Genomic DNA, 17,353 nt, shown 5'->3' with positions numbered 1-17,353 from the left:
ATTGGCCCGCAGAATCACTGGTAACTACCTAAGAAAAGGGCATGATGGGCCTAACTAAGGACTTGTCTACTTCAGCGTCATATTTTCTGCAGTGGTCAGCCAGATTGATTCCAGAGTTCACAAGCAGGGTGTGAAGGTTAAGCAACAACCAGTCTTCTCAGTCATTTTCAGCATGTGATAGTCATACAGTGCAGTCATAAGAACCCTATCCTGGAAGTAAGTGCCATGAAATAAACCTAGGTAGAAATCTTAGCAGACATGCTTAGGATTGCTCTCAGAGACTCAGGGTTACATTTAGGTGTCACGGCTGATGGTGAATTTGTCTAATTCTTTTTAAAGTTCTCTCTAAGCTAGTGGACATCACCATATATTGTGGCAGTGAATTCTACAAGTTAATTGTGCATTGCTGGACAAAGTACTTTTCTCTTGTCTTCACTTTACCTGCCAATGAATAGTTTTATGAGAGGGCAAACAAGGAAGCCCATTAAAAGGAGCTCTTTCCATCAGTATACCAGGGACCCCCAACAGGGTGTCCATGGGCATCATGGTGTCCACTGACATCTTTCCTGGTGCCGGCCAAGTGATTTTATAAAGTGGGTGGGGCTTCTGCCCAGCAAGGCTTCTGATTGACCACTGGAGATTTGATTGGCTGTGCAGATTTTTTAAAAAACCTTTTTTGGCAGCAGCTGCCTCCACAGCACAAGGATCGTCACTGTGTGACTGAAGGTAGGCTGTGGCAGCCATTTTGTGGTTGGCTCCACCTCATGCAGCAGCCATTTTGTGGCTGCACCCACCATTGTGGGTCAGAATTCCAACAATTCCCGCAGGCTCAAAAAGGCTGAGGACTCCTGCAGTACACCATTCATAGTTTTATCAGTCTCTATCTTGTAGCTGTCTTTTTTTCTAAGAGAAAGTGGCCCAAAACTCATCAATCTTTCTGCATATGGAAAGTGCTTCAGCTCCATGGCAGCTCCATAATATGCTTTCAGATGGGGTATGTTGATATGTATGTTACAGATTTATATTTATATCATCCTGATCATGCTTTGAACTCAGAATGCCTTGAATAGGATATGCCAACGGGGAGTCCCAGTCCCTCTCCGGGGTCTCTTTGTCGCATGCGCTTCATGCAGGCGCCACAATTATGTCACCCCAAAGTGACGTCATTGCGCACGGCACATTGCAGGGGACGCTCTACCATTTAAGGAAAAACTCTATGTTAAAACCTATGACCAAAAGTTAAATATGAGTAGCCAGTGTGATGCGATGACAAAAAGGGTTTAATGCAGTCTTGGGGTGTATCAAGAGGCATAGCATCCAAGTCACAAGATGTCATAGTCCTGCTGTACACTGCATTGGTCAGGCCGCACCTGGAGTATTGTGTGCAGTTCTGGAGCCTTCACTTCGAAACGTATGTGGACAGAATGGAGTGCATGCAGAGAATAGCAACAAGGATGGTCAGGGGCCTGGAGACCAAGCCCTATGAGGAAAGGCTGAGGGACTTGGGAATGTTTAGTCTGGAGAAGAGGAGAACTGAGGGGGGATGTGATTGCTCTCTTGAAGTATTTGAAGGGCTGTCACTTAGAGGAGGACAGGGAGCTGTTCCTGTTGGCAGCAGAAGATAGGACTTGCAATAATGGGTTTAAATTAAGGGCAGGAAGGTACCGGCTGGATATTAGGAAAACCTTTTTTACAGTAGGAGTTGTGCAACAGTGGAATCAGCTGCCTAGGGAGGTGGTGAGCTCCCCCACTAGCAGTCTTTAAGCAGCGGCTGGACCAAACACTTGTTAGGGATACTGTAGCTGATCCTGCATTGAGCAGGGGGTTGGACTAGATGACCTGGATGGCCCCTTCCAACTCTGATTCTGTGATTCTATGAGATGGAGATTGACTCTATAAAGGAAACCACAGGCCTGCTCAGTTTGCCAGACCAGAGCTGTTAAAGATAAGACGTTTTGGCGGACGTTAATTTCATAGGGTTGTCATGGGTCAGAAGTGACTTGACAGCACTTAACACACACGCACACAATTTTAACACTGTCATAAAGAGTTATTTTGTTTTTACTTTGGCTTTGCAAGTGTGGTTCTTGTTGAACAGTCGATAGGCTTTCCCCCCCTGTACTGAAGAATTGCACTGAGTAATGACATATTTACGTGCATTGTTTGGATACATTTTCAAGTCATCTTAAGAAGCAGCAGCAAAGGGTATTTTTTTCACACTTGGAATCACTTCAGTGGTTACTTTTTGGCTTCTAAGAAAGGCAAAGGGACCAACAGATAACTAAACAGGCCCCTTAACAAGCTTCAAAGCACAGCCTGTGTGCATTGAACAGTATCTGAGTGCTGTTCTCCTCAGGTATGTCTATGGTCTCTTGATCCCCACTGGGAACAGCATAAGAAAATGTGTGCAAGACTCTTTATTGTGTTGTCACAGTGTCAGTGAAGAAATTTAATGCTGGTGTACAGAGACTCCACATCCATGGTGGCTAGAATGTTGTTTTCTAGGAGATGGTTGATGGACTCCTAGGTAAAGGTAAAGGTTCCCTTGCTCGAAAGCCAGTTGAGTCCGACTCTAGGGTTGTGTTGCTCATCTCCGTTTCAAAGCCAAAGAGCCAGCACTGTCCAAAGACGTTTCCGTGGTCATGTGGCTGGCATGACTAAACACCAAGGCGCACGGAACGCTGTTACCTTCCCACCGAAGTGGTACCTATTTATCTACTTGCAATTTCTTGCTTTCGAACTGCTAGGTTGGCAGGAGCTGGAACTAGAGACGGGAGCTAACTCCGTCATGCGGCAACTCGGGTCTCGAACTGCTAAACTACAGACCTTCCACAGCCTGCAGTTCAGCATCTTAACCACTTGATAAATGGACATAAGTCTGACATTAAAAACCACAACATTCAAAAACCAGTCGGGGAACATTTTAACCTCTCAGGACATTCAGTTGCTGACCTAAGTGTAACAGTTCTCTTACAAAGGGATTTCAAAGGGAGATTAGAAGGAGAGTCTACTGAATTGCAGCTGATAATGAAGCTCAAGACAATGCATCCGCCTGGACTGAACTGAGACCTAGGTTTCCTGTCTTGTTACCAGTGCTGATTACTCCCTGCCTACTCCTCCTCTGCATATCACACCCAGTCCAATCATGCCTGTTATTGTCATTCATCTGCTAATGTCATTTGGCATCTGAAATCACTCTATGCTCAGTTATAAGGACAGTTGGACTCACATTTGAGCTATATATGAAGAAATGAGCAGTGGCTCACGAAAGTTCATACCCTGCCACAAACTGTGTTATAAATAGTGCCTTTTTTAGTTAAAAAGTACCCATGATCATACATAAGAGCTCGGGGATGGAGCGATCTAAAAATCTAAATTATAAATAAATAATAAATAAAATGGTGGCAATTTCCCCCAACTTCCCCTTCCTTTGCAGATCCCCACTAGATTGTTCCAGAGGGTCCACTAACCCTTAGGAATAACATTTCAAATAGCTCAGTAGGATGCAGCAGCAGAGGGGGATAACAGCCGCCCCCTCTTAAGAAAAGGGTACTTAATTTCTTAATGGTGTGGTTGGGATTCAAGCCATTATCTGATAATCCTTACAATAGCCCTGTAAAGTAGATCAGTAATATTATCTCCAAGGTGTAACACCGAGTGGTTTGAGAGTGGAAAGATGTAGCTTACCTAACCTAAGGTTACCTGTCAACTTAAACCAGTAGTGAGAGTGGATCCAGCGATGTTCTGATTTTATTTCTGCTCGCCCTTTCGTATGCACTACACTCTTCAGTTGTTGTTTTGCAGGCAGAGTTGCCAACTGATGAGGAAAAATCCTGACCTAATAGAAGGTTAAACTGCAAAAAGTAGGCAAAGCTGTTTTAGAAAGTGGAAATTGGCAATAATCTCTAAATTGATGCCTGCAGATCAAGCTGTCTGCAGACCAAGACACAGGAGTAGGAGCTGGATGAAAAGTTAGTAGCCCTATTCTTGACAGGTGCCTTGAGAATGAGCTCAAAAGTGTAACTTGAATATTAATCTTTTGGAGGAATAAATTGCACTTCTAGTTTGCAAGAGAGGGACAGCAGGTGATCAACCCCCACTTCCTCCTTTTCCTCTGCCAGGTTCTTTCCTTGCCCTCTTCCCTCACCACCTCCTCTGCCAGGCTCTTTGCCCACCCAGTTTGTGGGGTGGCAGCAACTCCATGACTGTCTGGGGCTCTGGCAGCTCACCCTGTTGTCCAGCCTGCCTTGACCACATAATGCATATGTGTGACTTGAGAGGTAGCCTGTGGTTTGGCTCTTGAGTTACCTGATTGGATTGTAGGAGATGTGATAACTCAGAGTGATGGTGGCTCTAAAGTGAAAAAATGTGCTGAGTTTGCCCATAGTGGATAAAATGCTGGCTGTATACTAGAAGAGTTGGTTTTTTATACCCTGCTTTTCATTACCTGAAGGCATTTCAGAGTGGTTTACAATCACCTTCCCTTCCTCTCCCCACATCAGACACCCTGTGAGGTAGGTGGGGCTGAGAGAGCTCTGAGAGAACTATGACTGGCCCAAAATCACCCAGCTGGCCGCATGTGGTGGAGTGGGGAATCAAACTCGGTTCTCCAGATTAGAGTTTGCCACTCTTAACCACTACACCAAACTGGGTTCAAAACCCTGCTCAGTGACCACCACAGCCTCTCAGCCCAATCCATTTTACAGATGTCTTGTGAGGATGAATGAGATGGTCCTCATATATGCTTCCTTGAGCTCTTTTGAGGAAGAGCAGAAATGTGATAAACAAGGTTTCATACACTGAATTTGATTTGAAAATTTTAATCAACGATTTTTCTGTCTTTTCAGTACAAGCCCTGGGTTTTGATGGCCTACGGGATGGCAGCCTGTTGGTTTTTGTTGGGCACAAATGGTCTGATAATGATTTTGCTCCATACAAGTGTTTCGTACTTCATGGCTCAGTTTAAAAACCCTGTTCTGACCTGGCTGAGCTCCTTGCTTCTGTTGTTGACTTTACGCATACCTGCCCTGGAAGACATTAAGGTAATTTCTTTATGTTAGTAAATAAAGCATTTTATTGCAAAAAAATAAGCATTTTAATTTTCAATTTTGAAGAAATGCATTTAGAGGAATCATGTTAGCAAGAAAACCTCAAGTACAATGACTATTTAGTTATTCTTGACACCTTGAGAATTACCCTTTCTTTGGGAATCCTATATATATTATTCCCTTATGTATTGGCCATTTCCAGCTCTCCCATTGGCTGTGCAGTGCGCTCCATCAGCCATTGCCCATCAACCGCCACTCAAGAGAACTCGTGTGCCATTGGCTGAGTGCTGGGTCCACTCCCCTCCCCCGCCCACTGCCAGCCTGGACATTCTTCCCTCACAGAATAAACTATCAAAATGATTGTCTCTCCTGATGAAGACAGTTCTCCTTGACTCCTGTGGGACTAACTTTTCCCTCAGTGGTTCTGTCAGTAAAAAGGCAAAGGAAGGAAGCCCTTTCCAGTCCTTTGTGGGGAATTCATTGGGGCCAGTCCAGACTAGGGTCGCCAGCTCCAGGTTGGGAAATTCCTGGATATTTGGTAATGGAGTCTACAGAAGCCAGAGTTTGGGGAGGGGAGAGGCCTCAGCTGAATAGAATGCCATAAAGCCCACCGTCCAAAGCAGTTATTTTCTCCGGGGGCAGGGAGAGATCTGTTGTCTGGAGTTCAGTTGTGATACCTGGCGATCTTCAGGCTCCACCCAGGTTCTTGCTGTGCAAGTTGAGTGGGTGATTTCAGACCAGTCACAGACTTTCAGCCTAACCTACTTCACAGGGATGTTGTGCAGATCAAAAGGGGAAAAGGAGAATGATGTAAGCTGCTTTGGTCTCCACTGCGGAGAAAGACTGTACTTTTCCTTCTGGGGAAACTTTGCTGCCAATCTCCAGGTGAGGGCTGGAGATCACTCAGAATTAAAACTGCACTTCAGATGGTAGAGATCAGGGGCAGATAACAGTGGGTTTAGGGTTGGCTGGGAAGGAGATAGGATTGCCAACTCCAGTTTGGGAAATTCCTGGATATTTGAGGTGTGGAAGCTGAAGAGGGTAGGGTTTTAGGAGGGCTGGGACCTCAGACAGGTACAATGCCATAGACTCCACCATCCAAACCAGCCATTTCCTCCTGGGGGACCATTGCTGCCAATCTCCAGGTGAGGGCTGGAGATCACTCAGAATTAAAACTGCTCTCCAGATGGCAGAGATCAGTTCCCCTGGAGAAAATGGTAAGCTCTGTGTCATTATACCCTGCTGAGGTTGCCATAGCAAATTGACGCTGAGTGCCCAAGGCCAGGGCACCTGCCCAGAGCCTCTTTCTAGAGCTTGTTGTATTTATTTGTACAACGGACCTTATTCCTAGTTCATTATAAGGTTGAAGACACATCACCAAGTTGCCTAGGACTTCTCTACTGGATTACATCTTCTGGCTTTGCAGTCTTTTCAAACAGCATCTACCCACAATGGGTAGGTCTGTTGTGCCTCTGAACTGGATGTGACTAAAGTAGGAGGCAGTGATTCACACAGAAACATACAGAAGGAACTCCACCAAGGGTCTGACTAGATGACACTGGAAAATCTGTGACTGCATTTCGTCAGGATTTTAAAGTGGAAATAACACCACCGGGAACAAGGTTTTAACCCTTTACTACATGTGTGATTTTGCTGAATGGTACTGTTCGTTCCCCTATCTTTTGTTACCTTGGAAAGGGAAAAAGATGGGCAAAGAGAAGATGCCAACCTTTTTTATTTTTCTATATCAGAACTAATTGGTTTTCGTTGAAACCACACAGGCAGGGAATTACTCACCCGCAGGGCCCAAGCAGATATTGCTCAAGAAGATCTGTGAATGTATCTTCCCAGCTTTTAAAAAAGAGAAATAAGGGTCACATGGGAATTAGAATCAGACTGTGGTGCAGAGAGGTTTAATGGTTTGCAGTTTTATGTACTCTAAATGTAAACTTCTTTGGGCATAAGAGTGAATTATGCCTTTGCTTTTAATGCAGGAAAATGTGTGTGTTAGTTTTCAGAAACATACAGTACAATCCTCAACTGAGTTATGTCATAGACCACCTTGGGTCTGTGTGTGCTTACATGCGTGTGGCATGTTCATGTGCGTGTAAAACATGTTCCTCTTCTTTGTGCCACCACCCAAAGTAAGAAATCCAGCCTCCCATGCTACCAGTGACTTGAGGAACACTAGTAAAGGCTGTCTGTGAAAAAGTAAAAAGGGTAGAGGTTCCCAGTTTCAGCTGCACTCTTATGCATGTGTGTGGGCATGAGCAAGTAGCCACTAACAAATTGAGAACATTAGGTTTAGACCCGTACCAACTTTTGGAAAGCGGCTATGTCAGGGCAAAATCTATTGTCATTCAATGTCTCAGAGATATTGAGCTGCAAATGACTCACGCCGCAACTCCGCCGCTCTATAAATCTCTGAAACCCGAAATTTATATGACCACTCCTCAATATTTAGCTAATATCTCCAACCCAAATCATAGATGGGCTTTCTCCAGAGCCAGATTTGATGCTTTTCCATCGGCAGTTCTTTCTGGAAGATTTCAACGTATCCCAAGGCATTTGAGACTTTGTTCATGCTCCTCTGAGTCAATAGAGACCCTCCCCCATATTTTATTTTATTGCTCTTATTATGCAGAAGAAAGAGCCCTCTTAATTACACCTATATTAAGGTCACTTAGGGTCCAAGGACAACTAGCAATCCATTCTGAGGAACTTGTGCTGAAATATCTATTGGAGGACAAATCCATTGCAATATCAAGGAATGTTGCTAAATTTCTTTTTATTGCATTTGCAAAGCGCAAGCTCCTCCTTAATACTCTTTATGATGTCTCCTCTCTGTAATGTTTTGGTAACCTGGGTTTGCTTTTTTGATCCTGTATGCTGTTTGATGGGTCTTTGACCGTAATAAATAATGATGATGATGATGGTATGAGCAAGTAGCCTAAGGTGCATGAGGAGGCTTTTAAATCACAGTATGCTCTCTAAATCAGGAAAAGACATTATTGCTATAGATTATGCTGTAGCATGGACAGGGAAAACAGCTGTTATGCCTAATGGTTACAGTTCTAATGAAAAGAACAGGAAAATACAACACAAAGCTAAACTTAACAATACAGAAGAGTTACCTCTGGCATCCCTACCTGGATGTCTGTGAAATAACTGCACATCCAGACCCACCCCCTCTCCCTGCAGGGGAGTCCGGATCCCAGCATTTGGACAAAGACTAGTGGATGTTTCAACCTTTTACAGGGGCCACACTAATCTTCTCTGTATCATTCCAATTTTAGTATATGTGCTACCAAAGCCTTTTAACTTTTCCTGCCTTTGCTCGTGGACGGCTTCTCCCGATCCAGATTTAGCCCCATCTGGGAAGGTGAATCTCCATCTCCCAGTCAACCCAGGGCACTGGTACAAGCTTGAATAATGCAGGGAAAAACCTTGTTAAAATTATTGCTCTTGTGCTTTTAAAATTAGTACAGTTTAATAAATGTAACAATTGTTTGTACTCATTGTAGTGGCTGGCTGTTGGGAGGAAAGTTGGAGCTTATCTAAAAATGCAGTTGCCTTACAAATGGCTTTGTATTATAAGGATTCATAGTGTTTTTTGTTGTTGGGTGGGGGTTTTTTTTGGAACTTTCAGTTTTATGACAATTTTACATTTAGAGAATATCTTGGACAACTAACCTGATAAATGAAATGGACGTTCTTATTTTTTGCTCCAAAGGGGTAGCCCTGTTAGTCTGAGGCAGCTATATCTCCTTATTAGTGGGAACAGTGCAGCTTTCTAGCACGAACTGCAATCTCAGTTCAGACATAACAAACTATGGTTTGCATTAAACAGAAAGTAACTACTTAGCTGAGCTCATATTGTACAAGGGAAAGAAGGGATCATGCAAGTGAGTCCAAGGCTCATTCTGTGCTTATTCACGTAGTGCCAGGCCAGACCTAATTTTGAATCTGAATAATGATGTTGCCTCTCCCAGTGTTGGCTTAATCAGGGTCTACTTCGTATTCCATCAGTATGAGGTGTGGCGGTTGTGTTGGACTAGTATCTGGGAAATCCAGGTTGAAATCCCCACTCATGTCATGGAAGTTCACTGGGTGACCTTGGGCCAGTCACACGCTCTCAGCCTAACGTGCCTCACAGGGTTGTTGTGAGAATAAAATGGAGGTGAGGAGAATGATGTAAGCTGCTTTGGGTCCCCATTGGGATGAAAGGCAGGGTATAAATGAATTAAATAAATGTAATTTAATTTAAATAAATACTGCTTGAAGAACACATATGGCTCCAGGACTGTGGAATGACATCCCGGTGGTGCTGAGCAATGATCACCTTTGTTTTCTTTTAGGAAAGGTTATAAACTCCCTTTTCATTTTAGTTTTCTACCCACACACACACACCTGTTCTTTTGTTGTTTGCTAGTTTTTAAAAGAAGCTTTTGTTGATTATTTGAAGGATTGCTTTATTGTGTTTGTTGTATGCCATGGCTTCTGCTTCTTTGTTGTCATCTTTTTGGAAAAGTGGCATATAAATGCATTAAATATAATGTATGGATGGGCTGATGTTATTGGGGATTGGACTCCTTCCTCTTTCTGCCTCCTGTTCAGTGACAGATAAAAAGGGTAATAGAGACTATGCTTTGATCCCCTGGAACTTTGACATGATCAGAGCTTGACACCTATTCCCCTTTATTCATTTTTTTCCCCTGTGGAAGGCAAGATTATTGCTTGCAAATTTAAAAGAAGTTGCTGCAGCATGACTATCAGCTTTAGCCAGGATGGCAGTGACCGAGGCGTTCCTTTCTCCTTGTGTACCCTAGTTAGGAAGGGCAGCAGCTAATGTGGTGCTGGAGTTTTGCTTATCTGCAATTTTTTAAATGTCTGCTGCTTCGATTAATGTGAGTTATGTTCAAAGTGCTCCAGTATTGCAGGCTATTTCTGTTCTCCTCCTCCCGTATTAAAACTGTAAGTGGTGCGCCTATTAATATTGGTGCTCTAAAGCATTTTGATCTTGCTTTTTGTGTATTGCCCAGGACTGAACTGAAAGTTCTCAGGGGACTCTTTACTGGCTCTAAATGGAGCTTTGGATGAAAACCTCTTTTTGGCAGTCCTTACAGCAGCCGTGTATGTGCTGCTTGTTGTATCTGGGCTGCATTTGTTTTTGATGTTTTTACTCACAAGATGCCAAAGTGCAGGTGGGAGCTTTGCCTTCCCTCAGTTTTGGCATCAGACGTAAAAACAGTTCCAGAGGGATAGCCATGTTAGGTCCCAGTCACACGGAGAATTTGCTGCGCGAGAGGCACGACTGCCGAGCGGATTAAAAGGGCGCGATCATACGGCAACATCTGGGAAGCGTCGCACGCCCGTCTCCAACCCGTAGCGTCCGGCTGAAGATGCGGAGTTAAAAAGTAGCTGGGAAAATATAGTATCTGGAAAATGCGGGGCGCAGGCGGGCCTCTGATCTCGGAAGCACTGGTATCCCATCGCATCCGGCGCCCATCCGCATTCCACCAGATGTTTTCTTGTAAGCCTCTGTGGTATGCACACAAATGCGCACACGCACAAACGCAGTACTGCTTCGTTGCCACACTTTGCCATCACCGTGTGATTGGCGGCTGGTGGCCTGAGCACAGAGCCTCGGGGGAACATCGAATCGTGATACCGCGCTTCATTTTGCTCCGGAGCAATAAACCTCCCCCCACCCCTGGATTATCTCATTCTTGTGACCGGGGCCTTAGTCTGTTGCAGCAAAATACAACACTTGGCACCTTAAAGACTAACAAAATTTAAAGTGAGCTCTGACTCATGGAAGCATATGCTGAAATAAATGCTGTTAAGTCTTTAAAGTGCCAGTGGACTTCTGTTGTATTTAGGTGTGCTAAGATGGTAATGGGAAGTGCTGACAAGTTGCTGCTGACTTACTACAACCCCACAGGTTTTTCAAGGCAAGAGATGAACAGGGTTGGTTTGACCATTGCCTGCCTCTGCATAGTAACCCTGGATTCCCTTGGTGGTCTCCTATCCAAGTACTAACCGGGGCCAAGTCTACTTAGCTTCCGGGATCTGATGAGAATGGGCTAGCCTGCGCCATCCAGGTCAGGTAATATTATAAATCTTTGTTCTTTTTATCATTTTGCTAAGTTGCCTGTATGTGTCTGTTTCCTGTTGCTGATTCCTCTGGAACGTATTTATTAGTTTCATCCATTTGGATGAAGATGTGACTACAGTTATGTGAGCATATGCATTGGTGCTGCTCAAATACAGCCAGTCATATTCCAAACTGGGATTTGAAGATAACATTCTTGACTCCCCATAATGCTGTGCTGATGGATCAGGCACATGCTATTTTTAATTATTCTTGTTTCATCTCACCACATTGCAGTGCCATGCATAAGAAATCAGGAGCCGTTCTTCCCTTTCATATTTGACAGGCAGCGTGCATTGTGCGCTTTGTGTACTTGCTTTCCTCTTCTTTGATCTCAAAATATGTCACTGATGATTTCTCACTCCATTGTATGCATCTGATGAAGCATCCTGTTGCTTATGAAATGCCATTCCACAACCTCAACACCACTTCTTCAGATTTCAGATAGCCGAAGCCCTACCTCCCCAAATGTGGAAATGAGAACCACTGCATTAAGACAAAAGCCCAGAAGAATAATCCCCTCCCTCCCCCAAACATGAGACTTATTCTTCCGAACTTTTGTCTTAATGCAGTGGTTCTCAAGTTATAGGATATCTGGAGGATAGGCAAAGTCTCCCCTCTGCCACTAGCCAGAACCTAGGAGGATTAAATGGCAGGGGGTTCCCACTGATGCAGGTTGGATTTGTGCCAGTGACAGAACTCTCCCTGCTCATTGATTGCAAAATGACATGGCCAGAGAGGAGCTCAGAAGGGATGGCTGCTTATTTCCATGCTCTTGGCTCCTGCTGAGTTCCTCTTCCGATAGGATCAGTTGGTATCAAAGCCCCAGTCTCCAGATCCTTACATTCAGCATTAAGCTGTGTGTGCATGCCTCTATGCAAAGATCCTTTTATGGCCGCCTGAGGATGAGTGTTGTGTTTGCAGGATCAGGGCAGAAGGTAGACTAAGTTTTGAACTGTTTTTTTTAAAAAATAATGTAAATCTTAATGTGTCCACTGCTTGTCAGTGGAGCATAAATGACATTCAGATTTTTTTTGCCACTACTTTAATAAATCACCATAATCTTAATGAGGAAACATGACTGACAATTCGAAATCTTGGTTTTCCTTTCTTCTGTTCCTGAGCTGCTTAGTGTAACTTGGCAGTTTGTTCTTTGTGACTGGATTTCTGAACAACAACAACGACAAAGCTGTTTAAATCATAATTTGCACGCCATGTTTTGTACTGAAATTCTGCCAGCATTCCTGGATTTTCCCTGATGTTCCCTCATCTCCCCCTCTGTGCCTGAGGATGCATGAAGAATAGCTGCTCTTTTGAAAAGCACCTCTGTTCCTCCTGTGTTCTCTTTCACACTTATAGGCACAGCTTGTCTGCACGTTCTGTAAGTGTAGGCGTCAGGCCAGGAGAACAGGTTTTGCTTGTGTGGTATGCAAATGTGAGTGTAAGGTCTTGTAAGGAGCTGCTTTATATGGCTAGACCAATGGGATATCTAGCTAATACGTCTACCCTGACTGGCAGGAGTTCTTTAGGATCACTCCACCCCGAGGTCCCTTAACTGGAGATGTCAGAGGAGCTTATACATGGAAAACACTGAGCTCTTTCCCACTGAGCTATGTGCTGGTGTAGTCTTGTTCTGAACACTGGACCGCCAGTATAACAGGCCGTGGGAAAATACTAGGAAATAATCAGTCTACAGGCAGATACCCTAACTAAACCATGACTAGACAGATGGGCAGATTCCAATGCAGGATATCTTATCAGTTTTTATCTTGCCTTTCCTCCCAGGAGTCCAAGGTGGCACTCATTTCATTTTCACAATAACTCTGTGCAGCAGGTTAGCCTGTGGACCAAAGCCGCCCAGTGAGCTTCGTGGCTGAGTGGGATTTGAACTCCTTTGTAAGCCACCTCGGGCAGCTTCCCTGGAGAAGCAGCACAGAAATTTTCTAAGTAAGTAAAGAAAGCCTCCTGGGTCCTAGTCTGACATGCAAATCAGCACTTTGAACATTATGTTCCTTTTGGTCTCAGCAGTGATGCATTTTTCAGTGGCGGCATCTCATCCTTGGAATGCCCACCCCTTTGTGGCTCGCCTAATGCCTAACTTTCCTGTTTAGGCACCAGGCCAAAACATTTCTCTTTACCCAAACCTTTAACTGAGAGGTTCCATCTTTTAAAGCTGTTTTCATGGTCTGTTTCTAGCCTAAGGAGTGTGTTATGATTATCGTTATAAGCTACTGAATGTTGTTCTATGTGGTATTTTATGCCCCAGCTTGTTTTTTATGGCTTATTTATTATTGATAATATTTATATTGTTGTTTTTAATTTATATTTTTATTGTATTGATTTTAGTTTGTTAGTTGCCTTCTAAATAAATAAATAAAGTCCTGCTGCTGGTGGACATGAAATTAAAGACTGCTTTCTAAATTTATTGGTATGTTTTTTCTTAATGTGTCTCCTCTGAGTATAATTTAAGTAATTCAGCTTGTCAAGGGCATATTTTTCTTGATAATACATGTGTTCTTTCCCCTTTTTCATTTTTGTATGACTGAATAATTTGATTGTTTCAGTGCATCCTTGCTGTTTTTACTCTTACAACTGCTGGCTATATCCTTTGAGCTTTGAAATTCATTCTTGTCTGTCATCAGGTAGCTGTTGTTGGGATTTATTCTTCTTTTAAAAACGTCTTTCTGAACAGCCCAGTAGAATTTTTGTAATTTTAAATTAGTACTGGTGAAGTGTTTTATACGACTCACTGCACTTTGCACTGGTATTATCTTTTTTTTACTTTTTTTTGCTGACTGTCCTGTTTCTCTGGGTGCAGAGTTCTTGGTTGAATAAGTATACAGACAAATATATCTGAAGCTGCCTCATCCTTCAGTTAGACCACTGGTCCATCAAGGTCAATATTGTCTACTTAGACTGGTGGCAACTCTCCAGGGAGGGGTCCTTTACATCACTGACTACCTTTTACTGGAGATCAAATCTGAGACCTTCTACAAGCCAAGCAGATGCTCTATCCCTGAGCCATGGCTCCTTTGGAGGGTTGTTTTGGCTATCCTACACCCATAGAAATAATTTCAACCATTGGTCCTCTGCTATTTCCTGACATTTCCCCCCTCTCAAACATGCTACTTAGTCATCTTTTGTCAAGGAGTTTGACAAAGAACTAAATGGGATCTGAGATGAGAATATTGGCTGCCATGGACTGTGACCTGCTTAGGCCTCGGAGCTCTTGTTAGATGCAGAAGAAATAAGGTTATGACTGGCAGGCAATATAAAACTTCTGAAATGGTCAGGCATAGACAAAGAAAACCAGGGTCATGACGCGGAGGTGGGCAGGCAATGGCAAACCACCTCTGAATGTCTCTTGCTTTGAAAACCCCATGGGGTCCCCATAAGTAGGGTTGCTAGGTCTCTTACCTCTTTCCAGCGTGGGGAGAAGTTTCTGCTCTGGGACTTTTGCATGCATGCCAAAATGATGTCACCCGGAAGTGATGTCATAACACGAGGCACGTTGCTGGGGCATGCTCTAGCATTTGGCCTGAAAACTCTATGGTACCATAGAGTTTTCAGGCTGAATGCTAGAGCGTCCCCCCAGCGACGTGCCCGGCACAGTGGCATCACCTCCAGGTGATGTCATCGTGCTGGGCATGTCAGCCCAATCCAGATACTTCGGAGGTGGGGTTCCCCCCATTGGCTGGATCCGGGTCGGGTGCCCCTAAAGTGGGCAACACCCTGCCTGCCCAGGGATCTGGAAGCCCTGCAAAGAGGAAAAAAAGAATAAATACTGGTTTGTTTGGCCTCTGCTTTTCTCTGGTCAACTAAGCAATATCTTCTGTTTGTTTAGTATGAAGCTGCATCATCTGGCTCAAACTATTCATTGCAGGGAGCTTGAGCCACAGTCTCTTCAGATCTACATATCATGGACTTCCGGTCTTGGCTTTCTGATGGCGGCCGTGGTCCTCGGGAGCTCCCAAGAACGTGGACCGTGAGCTTGCGGTAGGGAGGGGGCGCGATCGTCCGTGCTCCCCAGGAGCTCTGCGAATGGGCTCCTAGCCATGGGGATTGAAGTTCGCCTCTCCCCCCGGCAGGTAGCCAGTGGATTGAGGCATTCTGGTGCCCCGACGGTCCCCTCGCATAGTTCCCGAATGGGACAAAGAGCAGCACACTGGAACAAGCGCTGGTGATCTAGCAAAATTTACTGAGAAAAGCGACTTCATCATGGAACTGTGAATCAAGGTCTAAGCGAAAACACCTAAAAAATAGTCGAAAGCCTCCCCTTGGGAAGTGGAGGGGAGAAGGGAACTCTCCCCCGATAAGAAAACAAATGAACTTTGTGCATTAGAAGAAAGGGGGGCGGGCTATAAAAATGAGTTGGCTGAAATAAAAGGATATTTAAGTACCAGCAGACCTTTGCAGGGATTCCAGAGACTTTGATAACTTTTTTCAAAAAGTAAACAATCTCAAACATGGCACCGAAGACGGAGGAGCAGGACAAGCAGTCGAAACTAAAGCCTCTTCCCAGAAGTGCCAGCCCAGCGAGTTCTGTCCCTAGACAGGACACGACTGCAGACCTTCAAGAGATGCTGACGGAGGTGCTGCGCCCTCTGCTGGAACAAGTTATGGCACTGCATCAAAAGCTGGATATGCAACAAACTCAACTCAATGAGACTGTTAAAAAAACAGATAGAATGGAGCAACAGATGAAAGAAGTGGATGCCAACACAAAGCAGCTTAAAAAACAACTGCAGGTGATGGAGAAAAAGAGACAAACCGACGAGTCTCAATTATTACAGCTGCAAATGGAAAGAGCAAGCTATGTCCTGAGATTTCAAGGAGTTCCTCAAGAGAAAGAAAAAGATTTAAAGCAGGTGATGTGTGACACTATTGCACCGGTGGCAGCTATAAAAGTGGATATATTACAAAGTGAAATAGATACGATCTATAGGTCGTATTCTGAATTTACAAGAAAAAATAATCTGCTCGGGGAAGTGATGGTGAGATTCTCCAGAAGACAAGTGAGAGATCAAATACTCAAAGCTACAAGTGGAGCGACTTTGAGGATTAAGGACGAAGAAATTAAAATCTTAAAAGACATTCCGTTTGAGATAAGAAAGAAAAGAATGAACTTTGTGCATTGGTGTTATTTTTACAAAAGAACAACATCCCCTACAAATGGAATGTGCTGCAAGACATAATCTTCAAATTCAAGGATAAGAAAGAAAAAAATGACTGTTGAAAAAACTTTGGTGTCTTTGTAGCAACAAAATCGACCAGCAGGAGAAGAAGATAAAAAGAAAGATGACAGCACCAAGGAAAGTGACGAAGAGGGAGTACTGGCATATTCTGATGAGGACTCAGATTTGGAACTTGGGGCAGCAGCCCCAAAACCAGGCTATCAGTTGGGAAAGAAAAAGGATAGATATTGAGTTGTTATTGTGTCTGGAATTTAAAACTAGGAAAAAGGCCCATTGTGGAAATAAATACAACGGCCTCTAGAAAGAGGCTCTGGGCGGATGCCCCGGCCTTGGACACGCAGTGTCAATTTGCTGTGGCAACCTCAGCAGGGTATAATGACACTGAGTCCACCATTTTCTCCAGAGGAACTGATCTCTGCTACCAAAAGAACCATTGTAATTTTGAGTGATCTCCAGCCCTCACCTGGACATTGGCAATGATGGTTCCCCAGAAGGGAATAGTTGCTATGGCTTTGTACCTGTCCGAGGTCCCACGCCTCCTGAAACCTCACCCTCTCCAGGCTCCATCCCTCACATCTCCAGGAATTTCCCACCTGTTGGCAACCCTATCTCCTTCCCAGCCAATCATCAACCTTCCTTTATTTCCCCCTCACTCTTCAGCTTTCCACCCCCCCCACACACCTGCAGCCTCTCCTGTGCTCTGAAGCCCTGACTGCTACATCACATTGGCTGTCATATGGTGGCCACTTCAGCAGCATATAAGGATACAGAGACCACCATTTTCTCCAGGTGAACTGATCTCTGCCATCTGGAAAGCAGTTGTAATTCTAAGTGATCTCCAGCCCTCACCTGGAGATTGGACACATCTTGCTTCAGAAACGCAAAACTGTTTAGAATGTTAAAGGCAAAAGCCAATCAAGTTGCATATGCAAACGACCTCTGTGTTCTGAGGCAAA

At 44.2% G+C, this 17,353-nt stretch overlaps 1 protein-coding gene across 1 annotated transcript in view; it reads left to right on the top strand.

The window, feature by feature from the left end:
• Positions 1-17,353, top strand: part of LOC107111174 (protein-cysteine N-palmitoyltransferase HHAT-like) — a gene marked incomplete at its 3' end in the record, with an annotated part of 45,054 nt that overhangs the window by 26,464 nt on the left and 1,237 nt on the right. Inside the window, exon 5 of the mRNA XM_015412103.1 lies at positions 4,848-5,042. Within this exon, the coding sequence (XP_015267589.1) occupies positions 4,848-5,042 (195 nt within the window). The remainder of the gene's footprint in view (positions 1-4,847; positions 5,043-17,353) is intronic.

Source organism: Gekko japonicus, unplaced genomic scaffold (assembly GCF_001447785.1).
Source record: "Gekko japonicus isolate JY-2015 unplaced genomic scaffold, Gekko_japonicus_V1.1 scaffold1609, whole genome shotgun sequence".
NCBI classification, from domain to species: Eukaryota; Metazoa; Chordata; class Lepidosauria; order Squamata; family Gekkonidae; genus Gekko; species Gekko japonicus.
This window is presented reverse-complemented; position numbering and strand designations above follow the sequence as displayed.